The sequence below is a fragment of the Thunnus maccoyii genome, chromosome 10, assembly GCF_910596095.1.
Source record: "Thunnus maccoyii chromosome 10, fThuMac1.1, whole genome shotgun sequence".
Lineage (NCBI taxonomy): Eukaryota > Metazoa > Chordata > Actinopteri > Scombriformes > Scombridae > Thunnus > Thunnus maccoyii.
Genome location: NC_056542.1, coordinates 22,263,296 through 22,290,765, shown reverse-complemented (window position 1 = coordinate 22,290,765; position 27,470 = coordinate 22,263,296). Strand labels below are relative to the sequence as shown.

The following is a 27,470-nucleotide window of genomic DNA, read 5'->3' as shown; positions in this document are numbered from 1 at the left end:
AAATGTATAGAAGACATGCCTGACAGATTATGACAACCGGTTCAACTATTTTGTATGTAATGACTTTTGCATGCAATGAACTAATGCCTGGATGTTTTGGGGAGTAAGAGTATTCAACAGAGAACCAGTATAGTGCATTTTGATCAACATGATGTAAGCAATGATAATGTAGGAAACAGCAGATAATTGTACATTATCAATTGCATGAATGTGCCAAAGCATTTGCAATTTGTTCAAAAGAATCAGAAATTGCTTTTATGATGTGCACAAGTGACTAGATGATGTAGAAGCTGAACATCTAGTTTTGAGAATTTAAATTCTGATCTGAGAAATGTACCAAAGCGACTGAGAAAAACTGCAAAACAAGAGACAATGGTAAATATATTAATTATGGTATAGTGGCCAGATCTTTTGAATGATGACAAGTAATAAAGCATTTGACGTCTGTATAATATGGTGCAAAAATGTCAAATGCTCCCAGCACTACATTTTAAAAAGGATAAAATAATTAATTTGTTTCCTTGGGTTATACACCACTGTACTGAGTGTGTCCTTTTACATCCACATTTTAGGTTTAAGCCACCAGTTTGGTATCTCATTTTCGTGTGGCATCATATATGTACTTGACCAAAGTCAAATGCTCTCACATTTAGTATTATACATTTCTCTCTTATAAGTTTGTGGTTTTGGGTCATCGTCAAATGAATAGCAGTGCATCAATACTACCCTTTCTGTTCATTATTTCCATTATATACATTTATTTGTATCCAGCCTGATAAAAAAACAAGCTAAATATTTGGACTACTGATGTCCTTTACAACCATTTGTGACTACAAATCATGTTTAAATCATAGGGTACTATTACAAATATATCATCTATAAATATATAACATCTATAAATATGCTCATGATGTGATGATATATCTTGCTGTTATGAGTCATCTCACAGAAACAATGACTGCACTCAGAGCACTACGCCCACAAGTTACATGCGTGTACACACGTACACCAGGCACACACACACACACACACACACACACACACACACACTGATATACAGACACACTGATATGCAGACTCTTGAGGACCATACAATCCACTTTACAGTATATTTCACCCAGCCATCCAGTAATAAACACCAGCTCATATCACTCCCACTCCTCTGCTACATGAAGAGCTGGACACCAATTCTTGTCCACTAATAGTAGGCATAACCTTTCCATTTTTCTAAGCAAAGAAGATAGTACTGCCCACTGATTAACAGCTACCTGCTATTAGGTAGGTAGGTAGGAAGGTAGGTAGGTAGATAGATAGATAGATAGATAGATAGATAGATAGATAGATAGATAGATAGATAGATAGATAGATAAGGCAGACAGGCAGGCAGACAGACAGACAGATCATTTACCAGTTGCAACATGTGTGCTCGGGAATATCTGTCTTTTTATTAAAATACATTCACAACATGATGTAAGGATTGACCAACACACACACGCATTAAGTTGTGGCAATGTCTGACTTAAAGTGGTGGTTTTTGATTAGTTCCTGTTTTCAGTTTCTGATGGGAATTGATTCTGTAATGACAGCCTGTTTACTGTTACATTTCAGAAATGAATGACAGAGATACACAGACTTCATGGCAGCAACAGTATTTTTTCCCCCAGTATTCTATTGTACATGCATCTTCTACAGTGACAAAGATGAACTATTCTCAAATTAATTCCTCTGTAAATGCATGCAAAAATGTGGGAAAATTCAATGCAAATACAACAATACAAATTTCCAATTATTTGAAAAAACTTACAAAATGTATATTTTACTGTAGATCTGAGAGCTTTAGGCCCATGCTTCATTTCCCTTTAAGCTTTAAACATCTTTAAACATCAAATTTACAACTCAGTAATTGAAAAGGTGAATACTGTAAAAATGAAAAAAAAACAACAACAACAACAAAAAAAACCCCAGCAATAACATAGGTTAAAATTGAATTTGTTGAATCTGAATCGATGGAATAAACACAGAATAAAGGAAAAAAAAAAGTTAAGTAACACAACTCAGCCCTGCGAAAAAATCCTAACTCTTTGAAGCTTAGTGCAGTCAGGTTACTGGGTTTTGAGTCAAACATTTTCTTTTTTTCATCACAGCCATAACAGTGGCAACAAAATAAGCCTGTTTTGTAAATGAGTTGGCTATACTGCATCCATCCCCTTGGCCAATAGTAGAAAAGTATTGCATAGGTATGCTGTAGTTTTGAAATTTACAACATTTTGCGTAGTTGCGAAGGCAGCATCACATCTTGCTCGGCACAATGATTTTGATTCGAATGATGGTCCTGCGCATGCGTGATGTCGGGAGTGGAATCGTGGTTGCGTTAGCATCCAGGGCTAGCGGAGAGGTTGGGGAACGCGGTGTGGAGGACGGCGTCCTGCGCACTGTCGGTAGAAAGATATCGGCTACTTCAAATATCCCCAGCTAATCCTTGAGCTAACCATTATCCCTCCATGCTGTCCGGGAAAGGAAGATAACGTTAATAACCCTGCACTGCCACCTCAATTAGCTACCGTGCAAGACAGATAGGGGGAAACTGCGTTGTGCGTGAATACTGTTCCTCTCAGGCGGACTCAGTTTTCTGTTGTTAATATTAAGATTTGAGTTTCAACACCGACCAACGTTACTTGTTGTAAGAATGAGGTTGCCGAGTAACAGGCAATGTGCTGCGGAGGGAGACGGAAAGAAGATGGACCAAGCTCCTCCATTCAGAAACCCTTTTGTACACGTCTTGAAATTCACTCCTCTGGAAAAGGCAAAGGTAATATTATGTTTTCATTAAGTGTATTATAGACACGTTGACGTGCTGCTTTAATAGTTTGTTGAACAACACAGTGGAGAGGCTGTCACCATCATTTAACTTGTCAGTTTTTTTCCTGTTCGCATGTAGTCAGCTGAGCTAGTGCTAGCTAGTCAGCTAACATTAGCTACATACATGTTGCTTTCTGTCTTCTGTCTTGTTGGCTTAACGCTTTGCTACAACGCTGCGATAAAGGACGGATGGTCTGTTAGAAAATGGTTGGGTATTTAGCTGCAGCGGCGCTATGAATGCCACACATGACTGTGTGAAAATATGAAAACCATCCTGCCTCATCCAGGAATCCGCTAACAATCTAGTTAAATGAAATACAGTTAGATGAGCATGGCCGCCCGTGCAGGATGGGCCTTAGCTTGTTGCTCTTTAACTGTTATCTTAGCTGTTAAATACAAGGACGCAGGTTAGTATATTTTATTCAGGTTTCATGTTTCTGCTGCATTCGCTACATATTTCAAACACGGTGCCGTTTTCTAGCTTCCTTTTCATTTATCCTGCTTTGTTGGTTAACGCAGCTTTGGTGCGTCCCACTCAACCAGCAACCAACACGTGTGGATGTGGGGGGTGGATAACTGAGATGGAAAACTGACAGTCATGTTCATTTTTTCCCCATCTACGACTTGGATATAATATTTCACATCTGTTGAAATTCACAGGTAGTTCTTGTTTGAAATACACCATCCTCTTGACACAGTGTTACAATTTTGCATCACAAAGCTGACATGCAGTCCAACCATCCGTCAATGCAGTTGATAATCAGATTTAGAGCTTTCAGGCTTTATTGTAAATGGTGTTAACTTGTAGACTGTTTCAACCTTGCAGTCACTGGTTTCATATTTTTGAGCTTAAATACTCAAAAGTTATGCTAATGTATTATTTGGGTGCAGCCTCTACAGAAATGACAATGTGCCCCAGATAAACCGTCTTAATTGATATATCAGATATGGCAGTTGTGCCTTTTGATCAAACATTGCAACATGTCGCATAGTGTACAGATGAAGGAAACCTCATCTCATTGTTGTATACTGGTAAGCATTGAATTACCTTGTTCTTTCAAACTAGGCTGCTTATAAATTTGGAGGGACATGTGGGCCTTTTGCAGTTCACTTTGCATCGTCTCTCAGAATAGCTCAAATACTTAAAGTGTGTGTGTGTGTATTTCCACTCTGAACCATGAGTTAGCATTTATCAGTACCTTGAGTGAATAGCTTCTGATTCAGTGAAACATACATTTGTACAGTCACACGTGGATTTAGATGTGGTTTGGAAACCATGTTTTGTTTTGTGTCAATAGAGATAAGAAGTGTTGAACTGTCTCCCTGTTAAATGCTTTTTATGAACCCTTATCATGTTTAAGTATGTAGTACATTCACACCAGAAAAAAGACAAAAATAAAGTATCATTAAGAATGACAGCATGCATTCTAAAATTGTTTCACATGGGTGTTGTATTGGTGGGAAAAAAGTATAAATCTTGTGAAAAACAGTTTGCTTTCTCATTGTGAAGCTTCCAAATATGAAGTTGGCAGCACCTTTCAAAAAGTCGCAGTTTGACTTTCTAATAGGAAATTATTTTCTGTTGGTACAGTATAGTAAATTATATTTATTGGTCGCATTTTAATGACTAAAAGTTTTAGCATAAAGGTTATGGAATACTGTATTATATATTGGTAAATGGTGCGGAATTGGGACACAGCTTTAAGGTATTTCTGTAACAAATTTCAGTCTAATGGGAAAGCCTCAGTTTTATGAATAGCGCTGCTCTAGCTTAGCAGGTATATGAGAGTATCTTGTTACAAGGAAGAATAGTGACCTAGGGAGGTTCACACACATCACTTTCATCCTGGCTCAATTGACAAAGACTGAGGGGAAATTGTAGGCTATGTAAGACAGTTTTATTAATATGCTATTAATATGCTCGTGCTGTTCTGTCTGAACGGTGTAAAACTGATCAAAAATGTTAAAGTTTGGTCACAAAACAAGAATATCAGGTGAATAACAGCCAGAAAAATAGGTAGGCTGCCTAGTTTCTCTGATAAAAAGAATTAAAAAAAAAAAATATATTATTCAGAGTAAGTAGTCAATTCTATTTGTATTTTTATTTTATTTACATAGCCCAATATCACAAATTAGGGCTGGGTGATATGGACAGAATCAAATATCACTATTTTTGACCAAATACCTTGATATCAATATTGCGACAATTGTTGTATTGTATTGTAGGGATGACTATAAGTGGTAGTATTAGTAATAATCATCAGTAATGTGGATATAATGACTAAGCGAGTAAAGGCAAATAAAAGCTAGAACAGTCTGGTAAGTTCAGGAAATTACATCACTTTACTGAAATGCAGCCTTTAAAACCAGGAAAAGACAACACTTTTGCCATATCACAATATCCAGAATATAAGACAATATCTAGTCTCATATCACAGTATCGATATATATCATAAGTTTTGTACAAAACTTACTGCTGTAAAACCTTGCTCAACTTACTTTGTGATTATATGTTGACCAAAAATGAATAGCATAATGTTACATAGAACTCCCCTATTTCCTGTACAGTGGCATTTAGGTGTTATGGTCTAGCAAAGAAATGAAAGAAATCAGACCCTTTCTTGTAAACACTAAGTGCTGATCCACAAATGGGTCATGAAAGGATGGAAATTAGTTTCCTAGTTGCTCTGATGTAACTTGAATCAACTCTTTTTTCTTCATTGTGCATTGGTCTTGCTTTCACATCCATGGCAGTGTAAGTAAGACTCGATATGAACTGAAACATTGAAGTGTAGAGCAAAAAGCAATAATTCTGTCTACAAATTTTATAAACCAACCAAATTACTTTTGGATTCAAAGAGAAATTGCCAATGTAGTATGTGCCCCTCATCTATTATAAAAGTATGGTGCTGGTTGATAGGTTGTAAGCGAATGGCACAGAGATGACTGGGGATTGTTTCACCAGGCAGTTACTGCAAACTTAAGTATTTAGGGTTTGAATGGTTGATCACAGATGGATAAGAATGGGTCCAAATCGTATTTTGGTAAGTCGGTATATCATTTCTTGCTATGTTTATAAAACCCTCCATACAAATTGTACAGATTGCAGATTATAATAGGAACAGATGAGTTTTGTTGGATTAACGCAGGCCATGAGGGTATGCTTGGTTTTAGACAATAAAGCTGCTGCCTGTAAGAATAGGCAAAAAGCTCAAGAGCTAATAGGCTGTAGCTGAATTAAAAACTATCTTGTTTGTAAGCCAAATTGGCATAGTTGCTCACAGTGCAAAAGTCTGTACAGTAGAACATACAGTTGACAGGAGCTGGAGACATTTCACTTCTTTGCTCACCTGGGAGTTTTAGTTATTTTGGGGCATAAGGGACAGCCGTCCAGAAAAGGGGGCACAGGTAATAAGGTGGAGATGTCTGGCTGATAGCCTCAGTTGACACTTGCCCCAAATCTTTGTTCAATCACTTAAACTGTGTAGGCTTGTTCAGGTCCTTATTAGTAGGCTATACTGTAATTCAGTAACCCAACCATTTAATCCACACAAAGATGCTCTTGCAGTTTTGCCTCTCAATGAGATAATTAAGTGATCTGCTGTGTTGGGCATAGTCCTAATGTGAGAACATGTTGCAATGTTTTTGTTACTGATTTAGGTATCAGCAAACACTACAGTCTTAATCTAGCCTTAAACCCTAAAAGTTGGTATGATGTCAGAGGGCAAGCTGCTAATGGTAAGGATAATTTAATTCTCAGCTTAGTGTTGACAGGCTTAATTTACATTCCTGTGTGATTTATTGTGAAAACCCAACAAAGACCTAAATCTGATTTGAGCCTGCCAAAGCGGCAATGAGTCAATAGCTCATTCCCACACTATATAGATCACTATTCCTTTTTTAAACTGTGGATTGGCATCAAAATAATTAACAGTATAAGGTATTGCCTGTCATCGAGACCTGAGGGTGTGTGTCATTATGAATAAAGTTCTCCTTAAAAGCCTTTTGAACTCATAGCTGTATTACTATTTTTCATCTTCTCACTGCTACCTGAAACAATATGCCCACACCAATGCAGTGCTATTTGTGGTCTGGGTGCCTGCTAACAGTGGTGTGACTTAGGGGTGGGCGATATGGCAAAAATATCAAATCACAATTTTCTTCAGGCAAGATCACGATCTACAATCATATCATGATTCTTTTTCATGTTGGTTTTTCAGACTGTTTTGCAAGTTACTGAACCATACTCAAAATGTAAAAAACTTTATTTTTTATCACATAATGATAGAAATTTAACTCAGGTTAGGGGCTCACAAACAACATAAAAACATACACCCATGAAAGACATAAAATTACATTAAAACACAAACAGTTCCATAAATAAATAAGAGCAGGTGTGCAAAGATGCATTAAAAAGTAGTGAGTCTATTTGGCCTTGTTTATAATAGATATTGCAGTACAACCAAACTAATTTCACAGCAAAAAGCAAACAGTTTATTTTGTGTTAGTGTGTTAATGTGTCGTTTTGGATAACTAGGAGGAAGTACACCATGTTAAAAAAAAGGCACCAACACAGTACACCACAGGTGACATAATGCTAGCTTGTGGCATAACAGAAGTTAATGCTACCTGTTAACAGGCAAGCTAACCACTAAACATTGGTGTTTACCTGCAGCCCAGCTGTCAGTTTAACATGATGTACAGCAGGTGAGCATTTCAGCAGGACATTAAGACTGCTGTAGATTACACAAACACACTACCTAGCATCACATCTATGATCTTACTGGTGAGCAGGCGATGTGATGATGCTCAGACAGGTGGCAGACTAAGAGTGAGGCCTGACACAAATGCTGCTGCTCGCTGTTTTCGTTGCATTTAACATTAAAAACCAACAGTTTGGGCTCCTGATGTGAACCGTGCAGATAGTTTGCTCTGTTGTGAGCTTGTTTTTACCTGAGGTCCTTGGCACTGGAGGTCAATTTCTTCAGCAGATTAGAAATGTGGTATGAGGTGCTTGCCATGTCGGTGCTTTTACCCCCTCTAGCAGACTGCGTTCCGTTACAGAGCTGAACTGATACAATGTGCACTGTAGCACAATACCAACGATCTCTCTGTGAAGGTAGATCGTGGAGACATTTTAATTGATCACAATCTAATATTGTCATATCGCACACCCCTAGTGTGACTGATATTGATATGGAACTCTTGACAAATTATGATCATCCTGTGCAAAGAGAACTGACGCTTTAAGTGCCTAGAGCAGATGGTTCAACAGTTTTTTGTTCCTCATGCTATTCTACATGCCCAATATGTCACAGCATGAGATCTTAAATACATATAAGAACATGTGGTTACTGAGATGATGCACTAATAATTATCGTAATCTTACTTGTGTCTATCCCTGCTACAACTTCCAATTAGTTAGAGAAACTAACCACTCTGCTGCAGCTTCTCACTAGCCTTAAACAGTGAGAAATTTTGAAGAAATTGTCTAGGTTTGTAAGCATTAAACATTTGTTTTTGAAAATCAGTAAGCTTATACACACCTCTACTACCATTAAAATGGTCACACTTCAAGCTTTCTATCCGTTTGATATATCATACTGTGTATCAGTTTTTTTTTTCTTATTTAGGCCAACTTCCTATTTTAGTGTGGATTTGGTGAAGAAAAACCATAGATTGTGACCATTCTTGTTTGTTTTTTTTATTTGAAGAACATATAGACCTATTTGATTACACACTTAAAAAAGCAGAGAAAAAAGTATGATAAATGGCTCGGCTACATGATGGGCGATGTGAAACTGCCACTGAAACAGATGTTTGTACTCACAGAGACAGGGACACCGGGATGATTCTCATATCCTTCGGTTGCATGACCCGTTTAGACCTTTAGAGGTCTTCTTCATCAGAGTGGAGATAAATGAAAAACAAAATTATCACACATGGTTCACAATGAATGTTTTCCTTTACAACTACAGTGATTTATTTATTTTTTTTTGATACCAAGAAGTCCCAGTTCAGTTTAATACAATGTACAATATTTACAGTAGTGTTATAATGTAGGCCCTGCATTGGCAATTATTATACAATTTCCAAGTTATAGCAAACCACATAAATATGTGTGTTTTGTGTTTCCTAATGACTTCTAAAAGACAAGCTCTGTTACATGAATTTAAAGATGCCTTTTGGTACAATGCCTGAATTCACTCACAAATAATCTCTCTGCTTTGCTAACACTGCTAACACTTTAATTCCATGTGACATTCATGCACTCTCATGCTTTGGGTCTGAATAAATTTTTTAACAAATGCATTATACAATCCTTCTCATATATTCTAAGAAAGGCCCCTTTTTATTAAAGAAAAAAGTACATTCTGCATGATTTGTCCTTTCTTGTTCAAAACTGTATACCATATAGCCTATTTGTTAAGAGATAAGTACACTGCATAGACATTTAACATCATTAAGTCATGTATCTTAAGAGAATGTTGGGAAAGTAAACAGTTTAGAGGAAAAAGAAAAGGGAAACGAGGGTTGTGTCACTGTGTTGATGGTGGTAGAATGAATGTGTAATGTCGTTTTGACACTCCTCATACCATGGTATGTTTTAAAATAAAAAGGTAAAAACCTTATTCATAAAAAGTGTAACTTTAAGATTAACCATTCTCCAATTGTTAAATAGTCTGCAAAATGTATCTGTTGCTTGTTGTTGTGCAGTGTTTCTCATTGTCAGATATCAAGAAAGTTGTAATCTGATTGATTTCAATTGACTATACTGTCAGACAAGAACTTTCTCCAGATAAGATAATCCAGATAGACTCCATGTTCCCCAGTAGTGGTTGCTATCAAGACAAATATTGACAGAAGATAAGCGCTGCTATTAGAAGGTCATAAAAAGCTGTAAAGTAAACAGTCAGTCACCATTGGACCCAAACAGTGAAGTGCTATGTTTTGTCAGAGCCTTCAAGAATAAAAAACATGGTCATATGTGGTGTGTACATGGCCATGTCAGTGTATGTGGCTGTAGATACTGTACCCTTGAAGACACAGGTTTAGATATACTTATATTGCGAGTGGAAATGTTTCAGGCGTTTGTGGGGTGTGTGAGGTGTTAAGAGTTAGGTTGGTAAATATGCATTGTGGAACTTGCACTTCAGTTTAATTTACACTATATGATGGAAATGATCTCAGTTGTCTAATGTATATAAGACATGCAGTTTCTTGGGTAGGATTGTAGGTGTTTTGTATTGCTGAACTGCTTTAGGCTACTGTGACCAGAGGTACTGTATAGGACAGATACATAAGGGAAACGACCACTAATTAGTTCATTGGTATTCATAAGATAAAGTCATTGTTGTTTTCTAATGTGCTTTTCTTTACTGTGCTTTGTTAGAGATATAATATAAACAATTTTGCTCTTGAAACGGCCTTCATGACAAAATGTGTTTTTTAACTTTTGGTAACATGTTGATTTTTGAATTCATAGTAAACAGCTACCACTGCCTTAACGTTAAAAATCATTTATTGTAAAAGGGTTATGTTGAAATTGTTAAATTAGCGTCAGCAGTAGTGTAATGCATAATTTGCTTACTGCACCTAATGAACAAAGCAGAAGAGAAAATCACGGGGCTTCCCCTGTGACAACTATAAACTGAGATAGATGATCACATACACACATCACATACATTATACACAAGGCATTATCTTCAGGGCGGCAGGCAGCCACGACTCATCGTGGTGGACATACTGCATAGACAAAAATCAAATGGAGACTGTACCAACATGACTGTTATTGAATTAACTCTATTTTTCTTTAATCCTTTTTCTCTTTTCCTTTCTCTTACAGATAGCATTTATGACAGTCACACTATTCCCCATCCGTCTTCTCATAGCTGCATTCATGATGCTGCTGGCTTGGCCTTTTGCCTTCTTGGCCTCAGTAGGACGCTCCGAGACCACCGTCGAACCCCAGTGCCTCTGGAGGAGGTGGGTGCCCTACTGTATACATATATGTGCCTTCGGGGTTTGAACCCTAATAGAAAATATAGAAATCAGTCGCTTCAGTCATTCCTCCTGTTCTCCGTCCTCCTCCCTCTGCAGTTGGTGTGATTCACGGTCTGCAGGTACCACTGGTAGAGGGAGAAGGGGCTGCTGTCTCAGCCAGTAGCTAAAGTTTTACAAGAATTTGCCAAATTTTAATAAACTGTAAAAATTTACAAGCTAAACAGTTAGGCTACATACGGACAGCTTTCGTTGTAGCTTGTTCCTAACACTTTGCTATCAGCCTAATCAGCACTCTGTAGTTGTGTAAAACATACCTGCAGTGGATGGGAGACTACAGGCAAAGCACATGAAAATATCACTTTTCTACATGTTTATGCGTGTTGAACAGGTGTTTTGACAAAGTACTCTTATTTTTTTAATTGCGAAGATTTTTATTGCACTTACAGTAACAAGTGTAGTCGTTGTCAGCTCAAGTAGAATGTTAACTTTCACTTCACCTGGTTCACTTTCTCCACTGTGGTCTATAGATGTCCTGAGCTGTATTGGGGCTGATCCAGGCATATTTTAAAATAGACCTGATTGAATTCCAGTCCTTTCCTTACTGTATTCTACTGTGTTTTGTCCACCTAGACCTACTAGTGTCAGCAAAGCTACTCTCCTTTACTACAGCCAGACTCTACAGTGTACACATGAGTGAAAATGAGTGTTGAATGAATGAATGTGAAAATGTCATCACCTTCTGACATCCACATTAGCAAAATACACAGATTCACTAAGCTCTGACGCTGACACGTCTGTTATCAAAATTTTATATCTCTCTTCTCTTTCTTATTAGCAAAGAGTAGCAGTGTACAAAACATTCAGTTAGCAGCTTCTCATTTTTAGCCAGTACCAACCATTGTTTTTGCCAATTAAAATGAGAAACGGCAGTGGTCGCATGTCATATCTGCTGTTGTTAATTAATGTTAATTCTGTAAGTAACTTGATGACAGGCTAAAATGAAACTTGGCTGTTGTCTGCTTTGTGTGCTCTCTGCAAGCCCCAGTGTCTGTGCTCAGCCAAACATCGTGAGGAAATGAAGTCCCCTCTGGAGTACTACCAGTTGCCAGTGTTTTTGTACTTCCAACAACATCAACAAAGTGATTAAGTCTTATTTAGTAAAATGAGATGTAGCTGATTGCATCATATAAATTTATGGAGTCACATTCTCATAGTTAAAATTTCATTTATATCATATCAACAATTTAAGCTTATCAACTTAGGGACCAGGGCCTTGAGTATTTCGATCAAGTAGCTTGTAAAAATAAGGTGTGCCAAATTTAGTTGGCTTTCCTTGTTATAACAATATGTCAGATTCTTCAGCATTGCATATTTTTGCTGCTATGTATATAATTATTTTTACTATTTATACTGAGCATCTTTGGCACAGAAGTTTCTTTCAGGATGAATTGGGTTATATCTCATCTCATTTTCAGGTTGTAGCTTGAGTGTGCCCTGGTTAGCTGTGTCATTTAGGATTCGGACTGAGATAGGGTTTGGGTCCAAAAAAAACTTGATCAGGACGTTCCTTCTTATTTTTTAGTGTCATTGTGTTGTTTTTACTCATGTTGCTCTATTTATTGTCTGCCACAGCTCTTATACAGTATGAATAGTTGATAATGATATTGGAGATGAAATAACCCTAAACTCACCCAGCCCTAATATTCTATTCAAACGCTGTTGCTGTCAGTGGATGCTAAGAAACTGTTACATTGAATGTTTGATGTTGAAGTGTAATATACCATGCAGTGTATGTATTTATTTCCATTTTCAATTGAAATAAAAGGGACCCTCAAACATGAATCATCCTATTTTCAGACTGGTCGACATAATTCTGAAGATCATCATGCGGGTCATGTGGTTTGCGGGAGGTTTCCATTGGATGACTATAAAAGGGAGAAGGGCATTACCTGCAGAGGCACCCATCCTCACCCTGGCACCCCACTCGTCTTATTTTGATGCCATCCCAGTCACCATGACAATGGCCTCTATTGTCATGAAGGCCGAGAGCAAGGACATACCTCTCTGGGGCAGTAAGTAACAAACACACACATGGACATATTGCTGTTACTGTTATCTTTATGACTATTATCTACATTATGAGTGTAATGGGTAATCTGCTGACTCCTAAACAAACAAACAAAAAAAGTTAAACTTTTATCACTCCTTATGAAAGTGGTACAGATCAATGTTGCTGATGTTGCAGAATCTCTATGCATAGGTAGAGTTTTTCCCAAACTTGTTCAGTCACGTGTTTGTGTATATACAGTTTGCCTTGTTTGAGCCTTTGAGGCAGGCAAAGCTACTTTGTAAAGGGCAGGTCCTAACAGTTTCAGTGATTTTGCTGTTGTATCAGTAAACAGTGGGGATTGCTCAATCTACTTAACTGAGAATTTTTACAGAGTTGAAGCCAAGTACAGCTTTCATAGTAACTGTATAGCAGGAAATGGATAGACACACAAAAAATACACTTGCCTTGCTATGATGAATGCAGAATTTATGTCCAAAAATAAGTCATTGATTTTTCAAATTTTTTTCTCTTGATTCTGTCATTAAATCATCCATGACAAAAGGAAGCAAAAATCAAATGTTCTTTTACGGATGAATGATCAGACTCAGACTGGGGCAGGAAATAACTCAATAGTAAGTCACAACATGTTGAAAATACTTAATGCTAGAGAGAAAAGAAACTAAACGGTAATGGTTAGCTTATCAGGCATAATTGCCAGTATTAACCATGGCCCCATGATTTCATTTGACATTATTGACAGATTTGTCAGCTAGCTGACCAGCCTAAATTTTGAACCTGGACTGGAATTTCTGACCAATCAATTTAATAAGGGTAGAGGAAATGCTACGCATAGCAGCTGGACATTAAAATTAAGTGTTATTTTAGCCTCCTCCTGCTCTGCCTACTAAGTAATCAACCACTTTACCTCCAGCCTGAGTGATACAACATGCAATCACCTAAGATGATGTTTATAAGGAACCTGAGGGACATAAACAATGAATAGTTAGAATCAGAATCATCTTTATTGGCCATGTATGTTAACGCATACAAGGAATTTGACTCCAGTTTCATGGCCTTCAGTGTACTTACATAGAATAACAAAACAACAATCTTCAGAAATATACACTAGGAATGACTATATACAGGTGAAACAGTTTCTGTGAACTGTAAACAGGATACAAATAAAGTGGAAAAAGAAGTGAAGAGTGTGAGGGGTGATGAGATAAATATTGAATAGTAAAAATAACTTACTTTATACACTTAGTAGGTGGTTATGTACAGTATATACAGCAGTGAGTGAAATGTATTGTAGACTAAAATAAATATATATAATTTGTAGGTACGCTGGGTACTATAGTGTTTCAGGGTTATTGCACAGTGCCTGAGTTAACTTTTCATCAGAATGACAGTGAGGGGGAACATCTTACAATTTCAAGATTCTTTTGTGTGTGTGTGTCTGTGTGTGTCTGCTCCCTCTACACTTGGCTGTTCTAAAAATGCTAATGAAGATCATCCATGTGCCTTTGTAACTTTAGTCTGACTAGTCCTGTTAGCCTTGCAGTAGGAACCAGGCACCAATGCCGGGCCAAGTGGAATCCAGAATAAGCATTAAGACCTGATCAGCCACAGTGACGTGTGCAGTGTCTCTCAGGGTACTAGCTCGAGTCCTAATCCCTTCCTGTCAGCAGACAGCTCACAGTTGGAATCAATTTTTTTCTTCTCATGGCCTCACTCTCTTCTTTTGTCATCTTATGTTTCCCTCATTCTCCTTTACTTGTTTTATCTCTCCCTTTCTTTTTGAATTTATGTCTCCGGGCCACCAGAAACATTGACTTAGCTGTTTTTTCTATTTTTGTCAAGGATGAGATTCTGTCATCTACAACCCCCTGCAAATCTAATCTAGAATATTTAAACACAGTCTTTGTCTTGTCACTGTTCCTTTTTTCATTTCCTTGTACATTTTCCCTTTGTAGATCAACTCTGGTTAGCAGGTCTCAAATGCTAGAGACACCCTTAATCTTTGACCTGAAGATTATACACTATGCAAATCATAATGCAACAACTTTGGGTTTTTTTGCATTATTCAGTACAACCCTCAAGAAGGGAAGTGACATTGACAGAAGTGGTGTCACATCAGTGAGAAAAAGTTTTGCAGACTTTTGGATTGTTAAGAAAAATGGAAGTTGGAGTGGTGAGTGGATAGTTGTGTGTTTCTAATGCTTATTGTCATTATCAATTATTCTTCCAGTTGTCTTCTGGCTTAATTATTTTGTCTATAAAAATGACAGATCAAGTTACTATCTACTATCTTTAGTTCTTAGGATATGGATTTAGTTTGTTGATACTTATGGTACTTAATTTACAAATTTCAGTTTCAAATTCTGAACAACTTATCATCAACCCAACCAGATGTTCCATACTACACCTCTGCCACTGTTAGTTTTTCTGTGTCACTTGGATTTTTTAAGTCACCCTATTGGCCTCTAAACAGAAAAAAATCAGAGAGGAAAGCCAAACCTTGCATGTGTAATCAACATGTGAGACTCATCTGACTCATGCAACCAGAGTCCAGGAACACATGACCATGTGTTAAATGCAGAAGATATAGTATCTAAATGAGACATTTTTTTTCAGGTTAGCAGCTTATCCCCACTTCTAGTCTTTATTCAAAGAATATTGCTAGATAACAGGCCTTTTTTATTCAGCATTGCTTTACAGTTATATGATTGTGGCATTAACACAGAGGAATGTTTCACTGTAGCCACATTTTTCCACTCTTCACCACTGTACAGCTCTTTTGGAGTGATTTGGAGTTAAGTGCTTTGTTAAGGACATTATTTGAGTGGTGTTTGATATAGAGAAGCTTTGCTCTCTCTACCCTGGTCGGCTTATCTCAGCTGGTACAGTGAAGTGTTTGTGCTACTTAATGTAACAGATTGTTTTACAGTAATAATAATGCTGTTTATTGCAGAAATATTTGTTGTTTGGGGCAATACAGACATGGCATGTGTCCAACTTTAGTGAAGAGGTCTGACTGTGTTCTTGTGTTTTATATTGTACGCCCACTCTAACAGGATGTCGATTTTCCCCCTCCGACTCCAATAAAGCTTTAGTTTCTTAACTGTCAAAAGAAATAGAAAAAAGTTAACTGCTTCTGTATTTATCGTATTTCCTCCATTCTCTCTCTGCCTTTTGCTTCCAGCTCTGATTAAATTCATCAGGCCAGTGTTTGTTTCACGATCAGACCAGGACTCCAGAAAGAAGACCGTGGAGGAGATCAAACGCAGAGCTCACTCTGGAGGGGAATGGCCTCAGGTAAGTGGATGGAATATGCATATATACTCTCTTTTGCAACATTTTTAGTAGTATCCTTTTGTTTCTAGTCTGTGAACCATTTCCTTTCTTTCGTATAGATAATGATTTTTCCAGAAGGAACATGCACCAATAGATCCTGCCTAATCACCTTTAAGCCAGGTAAAACTCTTTCACTATAATTTTTCCTCTCTTCTTTCAATTATATGGCAATTTGAATTAATGTCTAATTTGGCTCTTAAATTTCATAAATTCCTATCTCTATAAATATCAAATAGGTATGAAGTAGGGCTGTGCAATAGGTTGTTTTTATGGTTGGTGGACTTTATTTGGCAGAATTGCCTTTTATATTTCTGTAGTTGTTGCACTGGCTGATCATAATATATCATTTAGTTCTCTTTTTTATATCTGCAATTACTATTCTAATCTGCATGCATTTGTTTTTCAATCCAGTTCATTGTTTATACATATGTAGTATGAAATTTAAAGTACAATCTATCTTTTGTGTCTTTTTTTTTGTCCTGTAGGAGCCTTCATCCCAGCTGTACCAGTGCAGCCTGTGGTGATTCGTTACCCAAATAAACTGGTAAGATTCTTGATGAATATATCAGAAACGCAGCTTTGTAGAGAAATCGCTATCACATTTTTGTTGAATGCCTCAACAAATCAATATCTGTTTAATATTAGAACCAGAGTTTTCCCTGCCTAACTCTCAAAGGCGGGCCCTCATATTCATTCAATCGAGACTCGGTGTTGAATCGAGAATCAATCCTGAATCGAATCAGACACCCAAGTATCGTGATAGTATCCAGTCGGGAGATAAGCATATCATCTCAGGCCAACAAAATCAACACTGTCATTTGCCACAACCTTAATTTTTCATCTTTTTTTCTATCTTGGTATAAAATTTAAATCCCTATCGACCTTTTTGACTGTCAAATCGTGATGTTTTTTGTTGTTTTTTTTTCAGTTAAGCACACAGCACTCTGAAGGTGCATGCACAAACTGTATACACTGCATCACACATGTTCTCCAGCCTTTGGCGTCCTTACCAGTGAATGAAGTCACACTACCTCTGTGTGTGTTGTTATCCGAGCTTCTGTTCTTTGTTTTGGTGGCCGTGTAAATGACACACACGTTTGTTTTGGTCTGAGATGTTGGTGCTCTAGTGCGACATCTAGTGGCTGAATGTCATGTATTGCAACTTTGAGTAACAACTAAATAGTTACACACATGCCCCCAGGGTAGATGTAAATCATAAAATGTCACAGAACTCACTAATGGTAAAACAGCAGTTTTTCTGTCACACAGCATCATTTTTTTTTATCAATTGCATGCCATTTTATAACACAGTAATCCAACAGAAAACTAATTTATTGATATGATATTTCAATATTGATCCAGCTTATGTGCTACAATGCCAAATGGCTGGTGCAGTCTGCCTGATCAGCTGACATGACCAGCTGATGTCTCCCCTGTCTGCAGCAATAACAACACCAGTGTAGCTTTCTAAATAGATTATTTTGAACCTACATAGTTACTTTCTCGCCTGAAAAAATATTAATAATTAATAAAGTCACATATTAACAGTCCTAAAGCGAAAATTTAAGCAGCTTTCAGCCTGGCTCCACGATTAGCTAGCTGGTTAGCATGATAACTTCAGTAGGTATCTCTGCAACACAATATATAGGTCTTTGACATGATGTCAAAACTGTTATTTCTTCACATTCAGTTGATAATTTTAGTTAATTTTTTAATGTTTTAAACCAAACTTTTATACCTTTAAGCCCTGGTTGCAAAACTTAACAGTGGTGCCAGTTCTTAAACTGTGATTAATCTATTGAATTCCACAGGGTTACCTTAAGAATAACTTTGTTTACACAAGTAGTTTCTGCCTGGAAAACCTGAGTACTTTGCCCTTTGTCAATACTGAACAAGGATTTTTGTTTTGTTTGTTTGAGTAGCCAGAAAGAGGTAATATATGGGAACTGATGTTTTGCCTTTACTAGTAATCTGGTTCTCAGTGTCCAGACAAGCATAAAAGGTGTCTACTCCTATTTGGATGCAGAGTGAACAGCTGCAAGTGAAAGTTAATAATTGTTCAAGAAAAGGTAACGGAAAAATAATTTAAATTTTATTTATTTTTCCTTTGGACAGGACACAATCACATGGACGTGGCAAGGGCCTGGAGCGTAAGTACTTTTTTAAAAAATTGAATAGTTGTTACCAATGTACAGTACCAGTCAAAAATTTGGACACACCTTCCCATTCACTTGTATGAGAAAGCGTGTCCAAACTGGTAGTGTATGGTGTGCTTCAGTTTCTGTTTCCTGGTAAAGATAGAGCAGAAATGGCATTTACACTCTCCACATTTCAAGCTTATAGTAAATAAAATATGCCCACCCCCTTTTTTGCGTTCTTCCAGACAGTTATCACCAAAGTTTATATATGTCATAAATCATTCATCCATTCACCATCCAGGTCTACAACAGCAACCACACTGTACAAGAAGATAATTATTCTGACCTGACAATTCTGACTGAAACACAAAATAAATGGGAACAAAAAAATGTAAGCTTGGTGATGGTATCTGCCTCTAGTCTGACATTGCAGTCTAAACCAGAATCTCCACAATGAGAGCTCAAATAGAGTGGAAGCAGATTAGTTATGGCTGGAGGAGAAAGACTGTCCTTGTTATTGGTCTCAGTAGTGTCCTCAGAATTCTATGTCCTGTTTTGATTTGGCCTTCATCATTATGGTGGATCTCTGTATGCTGTTGGCTGTCTTCCAGCTCAGTTGAGCAGAATATACTATAACGCTATTTGACTCAATTCTTTAACATAAATACAAACTCAATAGGCATATAATATAGAGTATAAATGACATTTCTTTCCAAGCATGACATATGAGGTTTAATACCACACTTACATGTGTATATGTACCCTTTACCCTGATGCTCTAAATTTAACTTGCATGCATCTTGTCATCAAGTGGCCAATCTTAACCCTGGACTTATTGAAAACATTAAAAAACACCTGCTGATTTCTGCTCCAATCCAGGCATGCAGAGCAGTGAGAAGCATACCCCAGAAGATGCCAAATCTGTCATTTAAGTAGCAAGATAAACATATAATATAATTTTGTAAACATTTTTAATTATTTATTTTTTTCAGTCACTATGGGATATTGTGTGTGGATTGGTGGCACAAATATGAATGCATTTTACAACAAATTGTGAAAAATGAGAAATTTTAAAACCATCTGCATATCCTCACTGTCAAGTCCAGGCATGGACCCTGATTGAGGCTCTTTGTGTATGTGTTTATTTATTTTTGTTGTTGATCTTCTGTTATTATCCAGGTTTGAAATCTTGTGGCTGACACTCTGCCAGTTGCACAATGAGTTTGAGATTGAGGTAAGTGTGAACGTATATCTCCATACTGCATGCATCAATGTGACTTTAGATAATTCCCTGTTTACCCACCACTGTGTTTACAGTATTCCAAATTATTAAATATGTGCTAAGTGAAAGGAAGCTCCTGTCATTGATTCCATTTTATCTTTATCTTGTAATAAGATGTTGACCCTTCAGCCTCCTTTTTATCAGTACATACATTTTTTTCTCCTTTGTGTCTTCCTGAATTTGTATATGGAAATAAAAAGTCTTAAGGATATTTTCATGCAATAAAATAAATATTTGTCCATAATCAATAGAATATACGTATTTTGCATAGTGTAAATAATTTGGATTTTATGCTTTCTCTGCAGTTCCTTCCTATCTACACACCCTCAGAGGAGGAGAAAAAGAATCCTGCTCTCTTTGCTATCAATGTTAGACGTGTCATGGCTAAGTAAGTCCAAATTTATTGTTTGTGTGGTTTTTGGCAGCGAGTCCTTTTGAATGTACAAAAGGAAAGTTTGACTGTTGACAGTTACAGCGTAATACCTAATTAATTTTATTGTTTACTTATGAACAACAAGTCATTTCCATTGCTTTTGTTTTGTCGGTCTATGCAACCAAAGGACACATCAAACTTTGGGGATGGCTCATCACTTGCATAAACTTTTCAATACCTTTTTTCATAATTCTGATAGCTGAGTATATAATATTGTGTTTCAATATTACCCAACTTTACTATCTGTCTTATACTGTGCTCATGTTGCACTTAATACCTGTATTATCATACACCACAGTCTGTGCTTCACCACTTTAAGAGTGGGATGGGAAACTTGAGTCCTGCAGATAGACAAAAAAATCGTACACATTGTTCTCAACATCAAAGTAGTCATATCGGCTGCTATATTGGCCTTGTAAGCGTAAAGCTAATTTTTTATCGATTTTCACACACTCGTGTCCCATCATTGTCTCCTCTTTGCTATGCTCAGAGCCCTGGGGGTACCCATCACAGACTATTCATTTGAAGACTGCCAGCTGGCCATGGCAGAAGGCCAGTTGAGACTGCCAGTCGACACCTGTCTGCTGGAGTTTGCCAAGCTCGTCAGGAGACTGGGGTGAGTCATTCAAACCTTCCAATGCATCAAAGAGATCTAAGTAAGGGGCACAAGGGTGAGACAGAGGCAAAACACTAACTCAACACCGCAGGGACCCAGATTCAGTTTCTGGCTGTACCTTCGGTGTGGTTCTGTGTTCCACCAAATGCAATGGAGTGTGCTTGGGTGGGAAGGCATTTAGGGATCATATTCTTGTTATTGTGCCAGTAGCTTCTACTGGTTAGTCATTTGCTGCACCTGCAAAAGAAGGTCTCTGGAGGGGACAGTGTGATCTCCACACATGCTACGCCTTCTTGGTGGAACTCCTCTCTGGCAAAAGACGCGGCTAGAAAGGCCAAGTGCATCAGAGGAGTTATATGGCCGACACCTCCTTCTCTTGTCCAACAGTGACGTTGGCAATTATGAGAAAATGATCATGGAAACAGTCTCTACTGCCTGCATTGGTTTTTAACTTAATTCTTGTTTGTATACATTTTGATGGTTGGTTTTCTAAACGTCCTTGCACATTATGGCCAAGTTATTAACACAAACTTTCTTTCCCTCGCTGTCCCAGGCTGAAACCCAGAAACACTGAGAGGGTTCTGCAGGAATATGGGAACAGATCCAGGAAGCTGGAGGGACAGAAGCTGGGCTTGGATGACTTTGCTCAGTTCCTGGATGTGCCAGTTTCAGACATGCTACGAGACATGTTTGCTCTTTTTGATGAGGTAAGAACTTAAGAGATTTTTCAGTCACAACCATGATAACTCTACATCTTGCTCAGACTAAATAACAGACTTATGTTTTTATGTCTCTTTTGCTTCAGGATGTCTCTCGCATTGTTTTATTGTTTTCACTGGAAATATAGAACTGGAATACAATATTATAGTATTAATACATAATAACATATGTGATATGTATGTATTAAGCAGTATGGGCTGCATTTTAGAGCATGGATGAATAGTCAGTTTACACAGTTATTCTATAAAAAACCCTGTTAAGACTGGAGGCTGGATTGAATACCAAATACTTCTTTGAAACCAATCCCATCACCTTTCTTTTCATTTGGGGATACATTTGCAATATAGCACCCATACAAATAATAAAGGTTTTATTTTAGCAATGTGTTCTTGACCTAAACAGCGAGCACTTGCAGCTACTTGGGTGAAATAAATAAATATACTTGCTCACATCCTCTGTCTTCATCTTTTGTAACACCTTGTTTTCTCTCACTTTTCCAGCATGAAGATAACTGCATGGATATCAGAGAATATGTGATAGCCTTATCTGTTGTATGCAGACCTGCCAAAACTCTGGAAACGATGAAATTGGCCTTCAAGGTATGTTCTGTCTCAAGCTTTATGCTTATCTAAGCGCCAGGCTGAATTGAGTTTTCTGTGCTTGCTTGGAATCAGCGTGACATTTGCCACATTAAAATGTCATACACTGGAGGTTTTCATAGGTTTTGCACAGCAGTGGAATAAAACTGTTCTTTCCATCATTAGTGTATAGCAAAGTGATACATGTTTACACAGAGTGTTTTTTAAAAAAAAAAAATTCCAAGTGATCATGCTCAGAGCTGCATTCATCACATCAATTGAAATGGGCTTTTAGGGGTTATTATTGCAAATGATCTGTTGTGGTTGAATGAAAACCAAATAGCTGAGTCACCTTCATGTTCTCACTTGAATTGCTTTACGTAATTCTTAGAGTTGAGAAAGCTGTGTGACCTTGGGCCTCATGAAATCCATTGAGCACTGATTTATTATTTATAATAGCATGTATCATTTCGGAAAAAAACTGAGTTAACAGCACCTAATCTGACAACCTTGTCAGAGTCTCATGGCCAAAGGCAAAGTCAGAGGTAACATCTGTATTTCTTCATTTTATCTTCAGATGTTTGAGGCAGAGGAGGATGGTGCCATCACAGAGATGGAGTTGGCAGTTATACTCAAGACAGCTTTAGGAGTGAATCACCTCAGTGTGTCACACCTGTTTACTGCTATTGACGCTGAAGATACGGGGAAGATCACATTTGGTAAGAATCCCAACAAACATTCCCTTATCATTCATTGATAACCAACTTAAGTTCAAAATAAGGATTGTATTAATCAACAATATTTGGGTTAAAGTAGTGCACACTAGATTCAGGTACTGTTTCAAATAGGTGAGGGTTGGAAAAGTGTTTCACCTCTGTCATGCAAACATCACTTCATGGTCTTTTCTAGCTTTTTCTTTACAGTTTGTCTCTGGACATTTTTTTTTATCACCTCTTGTAATATTGTCTTGTCTTTGTCGCCCTCTTGTGGTGTCTTTTATAGAGAAGTTCAGAAGCTTTGTGGAGCAGCACCCAGACTTTGCTGAGGAGTACCTCTACACAGAAAACGTAGGCCTCCACAGTGGTCCCTGCCACTATCACCAAACAAAGCCCAACCTGAACCTTCAAGGCACTGCCACCATCAAAACAGCTAACGGTATCTGCCCCGACTTCAGCCCCAACAACCATGATGGCACAATAGATGGACTCCTCAAGAAACACAACTGAAATAGTTTAAGACGTAGTGGGAGAAAACCAAACACCTCTCCTGGTGAGAGGTTGTTATGTCTCACATAGTTAGTGGTGGGTAGTTAGTTACATGTTTGAACAGTAAGGGACTACATTTCAGTAACTACAATTACAAAAATGAAGAAGTTTACCTTACCTTTTTTATTAGTATTGTGTCCATAAAATTTTCTGAGGTAATTTTCAGCCTGATAACAGTTTATTTTGTTATAAATTCCTTTTTTTTAATTTTTTCATAGTGAGGATCGTCAAAATGCCAAACAATGGCTGTTACAGATACAATGCTTAAATACTTGAAGGGCAAGCACTTATTAAAATTCCTGGGGCAAAAGTGTTTTTTTTTTTTTTGTTTTGTTTTTTTCTTTTTCTTTTTCTTTTTTTTTGTTTTGTTTTTTTATTATTTTATTTTATTTTCCCTCCAACAACGTACTGACTGTGCATGTTTTTAACAAGAGGGAAGCAAGAAGAAAAAAAAGCCCCGACAGTGAAATGAACTAATTTTTAGTGAAATCAGTGTTCGATTCTCTTTTGTTTGTAACTTTTACCTATTTCTTTTCTTAAATGGTAGCTGCCTTTTGAATTGAAAGTGCAGAATGAATGGGCTCATGGTATTTTTAGCAGTATTGAGGAATATTTATCTACAGAGGGAAGACCTGAGGGTACCAGTGACAATTGTTTGACCACTTGAAGCATCTCGCTGCAGTAGCCACGTTTGAGGTGAACTCAGGTCTCTGCGAGTAGAAGGGCATAATTGCTATGAGCCTGTTATATACACATATATACAATGATATATTTGATTTAGCTCAGGGTTCAGTGACAAAAATGGAAAATATAACTTGTATGATGTCATCATTTTTGACGCTCACTGGGTCACATGCATGTCTTTTTTTTTTTTTATGACATCAGTACTCTTCTGCCCAGTCGTTTTTCATTCACATAAACTTCATCCATGTCATTTCTGTCAGGTTTAGCAAATTCAAGTGTCTTTTTTTATTGTTGAAACTACACAACGTGGACCAAAAATGCATAAGGTGATTAACTGTCACCTGTCATGTCTGTACTGTCCTTTTCAGTCAGTGGTGTAATGGCTCTAAGGTGGGAGTTCACAATGTATGACCATTGAAAGCACATCCGGTTTGGTGGCTAAGTTGGATTTTCCAAAGGCAAGGTCATCATACTTCCCTCTCTGCCTTACACTGCCATATATTTTTTAACCATTCCTACCTGATTCACTCCATATAACTCCTCAGTCTGTTGGAAATTCCCACTCTTCCAGTGTGTTGAAGGATGTAATAATTAAACATTCAGTCAGCTGTAAATTTGACCTTCATGCTAATGGCTCTTCTGGTTTGCTAGCTCATGCGCATGAAAGAAACTGTGCCATTTTTATTCACTGAGGCATGTTTTAAAAGAGATCTAAGCACTTTTGCACCTAATCATATTTGAATGACCAACTTGGAATCTTTGTTAACAATAATGCCTCATTTCAGATTTGCTAGTATAATTGGTTAAAAAGATGTTAATGGAAGTGATTGAATTACTTCTCAGTACACTCACATGCAGCCCATGGCCAGTCACAATTAATTTAAAATGTTTTTTTAATCAAACGCAGGTGGATATGTACTTTTAAATTGAATTAAAATGAAGGAATATTTAAGATAACAAAATTTCAAATTGGCAAATATTTGTCTTATTTGCCCTTAATGAAGATAAATTTTCATTATTGAATTTTGAACACAGTTACCTCCACTGATACTGGAAAGAAGCAATTCTCCTCTGACATTATCAAGCATCCATTCCATGTTCTTTTTTGTCTGATTTTTATCTGAGAAACTTGAGTAACAAATCTGAAACTGCAATCAACTGAAAACTTTAGTATGTTGATAAAAATCATACTGTATTGTGTACGTTCTAGATAACACAATGATGCTAATTTCAATCATTTGCCAAAAATTGATTAATTGGCTTTTTTTTTTAATCTTTTTTCCTTAATGTCTCTGGAAGCAGACAAAATAACAAAGTTTAAGATTTTTTTTTTAAATTTTAGAAATTACAGTGATTTACATGTTGGTAAGAAAACTGTTATGTAAAAAGGGAAATCAACACCGCTCCTGAGCTGATGAAACGAAACCCATTTGTTGCCAGTTGTACCCGGGATGCGTGCATTCATGGTTAGATTTTGTTCACTTTTTGACAATGGATATCAACTTTTTTTTACCCTTTATCATGCATCACATTCCCATCAGATTCATGACCATACTTACATGTATCTCCGTAACGGCTTTTGGTGAAGCAATATTTCACATCTCGTTGTCTAAGCCTTCTCAAGATGTATGCTTTTGAAGAGTTCTGATATGTATTTTGAATATTCCAAATGCAGGACATTTAGTGAATTTTTGATATACGTATATGAATGATTTTTATTTTCACTGCCATGACAAAGATCTGTGATCTTCTCTCCTCTGCAGATTGTATCGATGGTGAAAAAAAATGAGCCACATTCTTTTTTTTTTTTTTCTTTGTATAATACTGCGATTGTTTTGTGCTGTATTCCTCCTACACGGTGTAAAGTTTTATTGTTATATTATTACTATTATCGCTGAGTTGGCTGCTTAGAAACAAAATGCAGATTTCATATGGAAACTGATAGCCTTGAATCTATATAATTTTTATGCTAAAAAAGAGAATGTATAGACAATCTTGTCACAATCAGAAACTACTCAAAGCGCTGATCTCCAGTGAACATTTTCCTAAGAAATCATGGTTTTCAAATGTACATTTTTTATCCTGTTTGAACTCTCTCTCTCTCTCCCTCTCCACTGACTTTTTTATGTTCAAGGCGTGCAGGTTGAACTAAGCAAAGTGTGAGTGTGTAAGTGTGTCAGGCCTTGAGGTGATGTCTACCACCACATGACAGGCCGCATTGCACAAACACTCCAGACTGTACGCAAATATAAACTAACCTTTGATATATTTAATCACAATGCTTTTAGTATTGCCCCCTTATTACTACCCTTTTAAAATTGTATGTATTTGTGCTTGCACTTTAGATTATTTTCTTTATTTTTCAAAGAAATATCACATTGCTGTAAAGCATGTTAAGTTCGTAGGTTACAGTATTGTAGCTCAATTTTGTTAATATGAATATAGTTTTTGCTGTCATATATTTGCTATAATACTGGGAGCACAGAGGAAATTAGGGATCACAAATTAAAGGAAGCTGTCCCTTGCCCCACATTTTTTGTACTGTAAGGGTTTGGTTAGTTGAAACATCTAAAACACTTTTTAGACCTACTTTTCTGCTTTGTCTCAGGATTGTTGAACTTTTGTAGCTCGAGAATGGCTTTGTAAACTTGTAGGACTTGGCAACATTGTACAGATTTGAATGACTAAAAACTGTTTGCACCGTGGAATGGAAAAGTATTTAATGTACCCGTAGTGATGTGATTTCAGAACAGGTGGCTAGTTCACAATTCACTCTGTCTGTAGGAGGGAAACCATACTGTTTTTGTACATAGGTGAGGAAATCTGACTATGAATTACAACTGAAACAGAGAACTAATGATTAAAGACCTGACCCAGAATGGAATGTGTTAAGCCACAGTTACCCTTACTGCAGTTTTGTTTATTTATTTTAAACATGAGAAAATTTCCTTCTGGAAGTCTAAAAGATATAATTATCTTTCATCAGCAAGTCAAATACATTTTATACTCAATATTTACATTCAGAACAATTCCGCATTTGGGATTTATGAAAATACTGTATTTCTTTAACACTTGTTTCACACACTTTATTTCAAATACCTCATTAGAGGTGAATCTTTCATTTTTCTACTTGCTACCAATCTGAGAACATTTCAACTTGTAAGAGAGAAACTTGTATTTATGCTACTGCTGCCTGCTTACCAGTTTGTCCAGCAGTGAGCCTAAGACGAAAGACTTGTGTACTCTTGACAGAGCGATATTGTTTTTCTGATGGCTTATTGTATGTGGACTAAGAAACTAAACTGTTTTCTCTGTAGCTTTACTTTCTGTCTTTTTCTATACTCAACAGGTTTTATTTTGTTAATGCATTTTGATGATGAAGAGTCATTACTGCAAGCTACTTTGAATTTGTCTGTTTAGGACTGCTATGATATAACTTGTTCATGTGACTCTTGGATTTAATTAAAAAAAGAAAAGTTAACACACA

General features: G+C 37.0%; 1 protein-coding gene across 1 annotated transcript; it reads left to right on the top strand.

The window, feature by feature from the left end:
• The first annotated feature begins 2,348 nt into the window (after positions 1–2,348).
• LOC121906114 (lysophosphatidylcholine acyltransferase 1) lies at positions 2,349–27,470 on the top strand. Its single transcript, XM_042424788.1, has 14 exons — positions 2,349–2,809; positions 10,706–10,845; positions 12,721–12,935; positions 16,116–16,228; positions 16,327–16,387; positions 16,753–16,811; positions 18,383–18,417; positions 19,585–19,639; positions 19,993–20,075; positions 20,611–20,736; positions 21,290–21,443; positions 21,957–22,055; positions 22,612–22,753; positions 23,037–27,470. The coding sequence occupies exons 1-14, from the start codon at positions 2,687–2,689 to the stop codon at positions 23,258–23,260; spliced, it is 1,629 nt and encodes a 542-aa protein (XP_042280722.1). The 5' UTR covers positions 2,349–2,686; the 3' UTR covers positions 23,261–27,470.

Excerpts from the sequence above, each read along its gene's own strand:
- LOC121906114 (XM_042424788.1), top strand. The coding sequence starts at position 2,687 with ATGAGGTTGCCGAGTAACAGGCAATGTGCTGCGGAGGGAGACGGAAAG. Across the intron at positions 16,812-18,382 it reads TTCGTTACCCAAATAAACTG|GACACAATCACATGGACGTG; the intron begins GTAAGATTCTTG and ends TCCTTTGGACAG. Across the intron at positions 20,737-21,289 it reads AAGCTCGTCAGGAGACTGGG|GCTGAAACCCAGAAACACTG; the intron begins GTGAGTCATTCA and ends TCGCTGTCCCAG.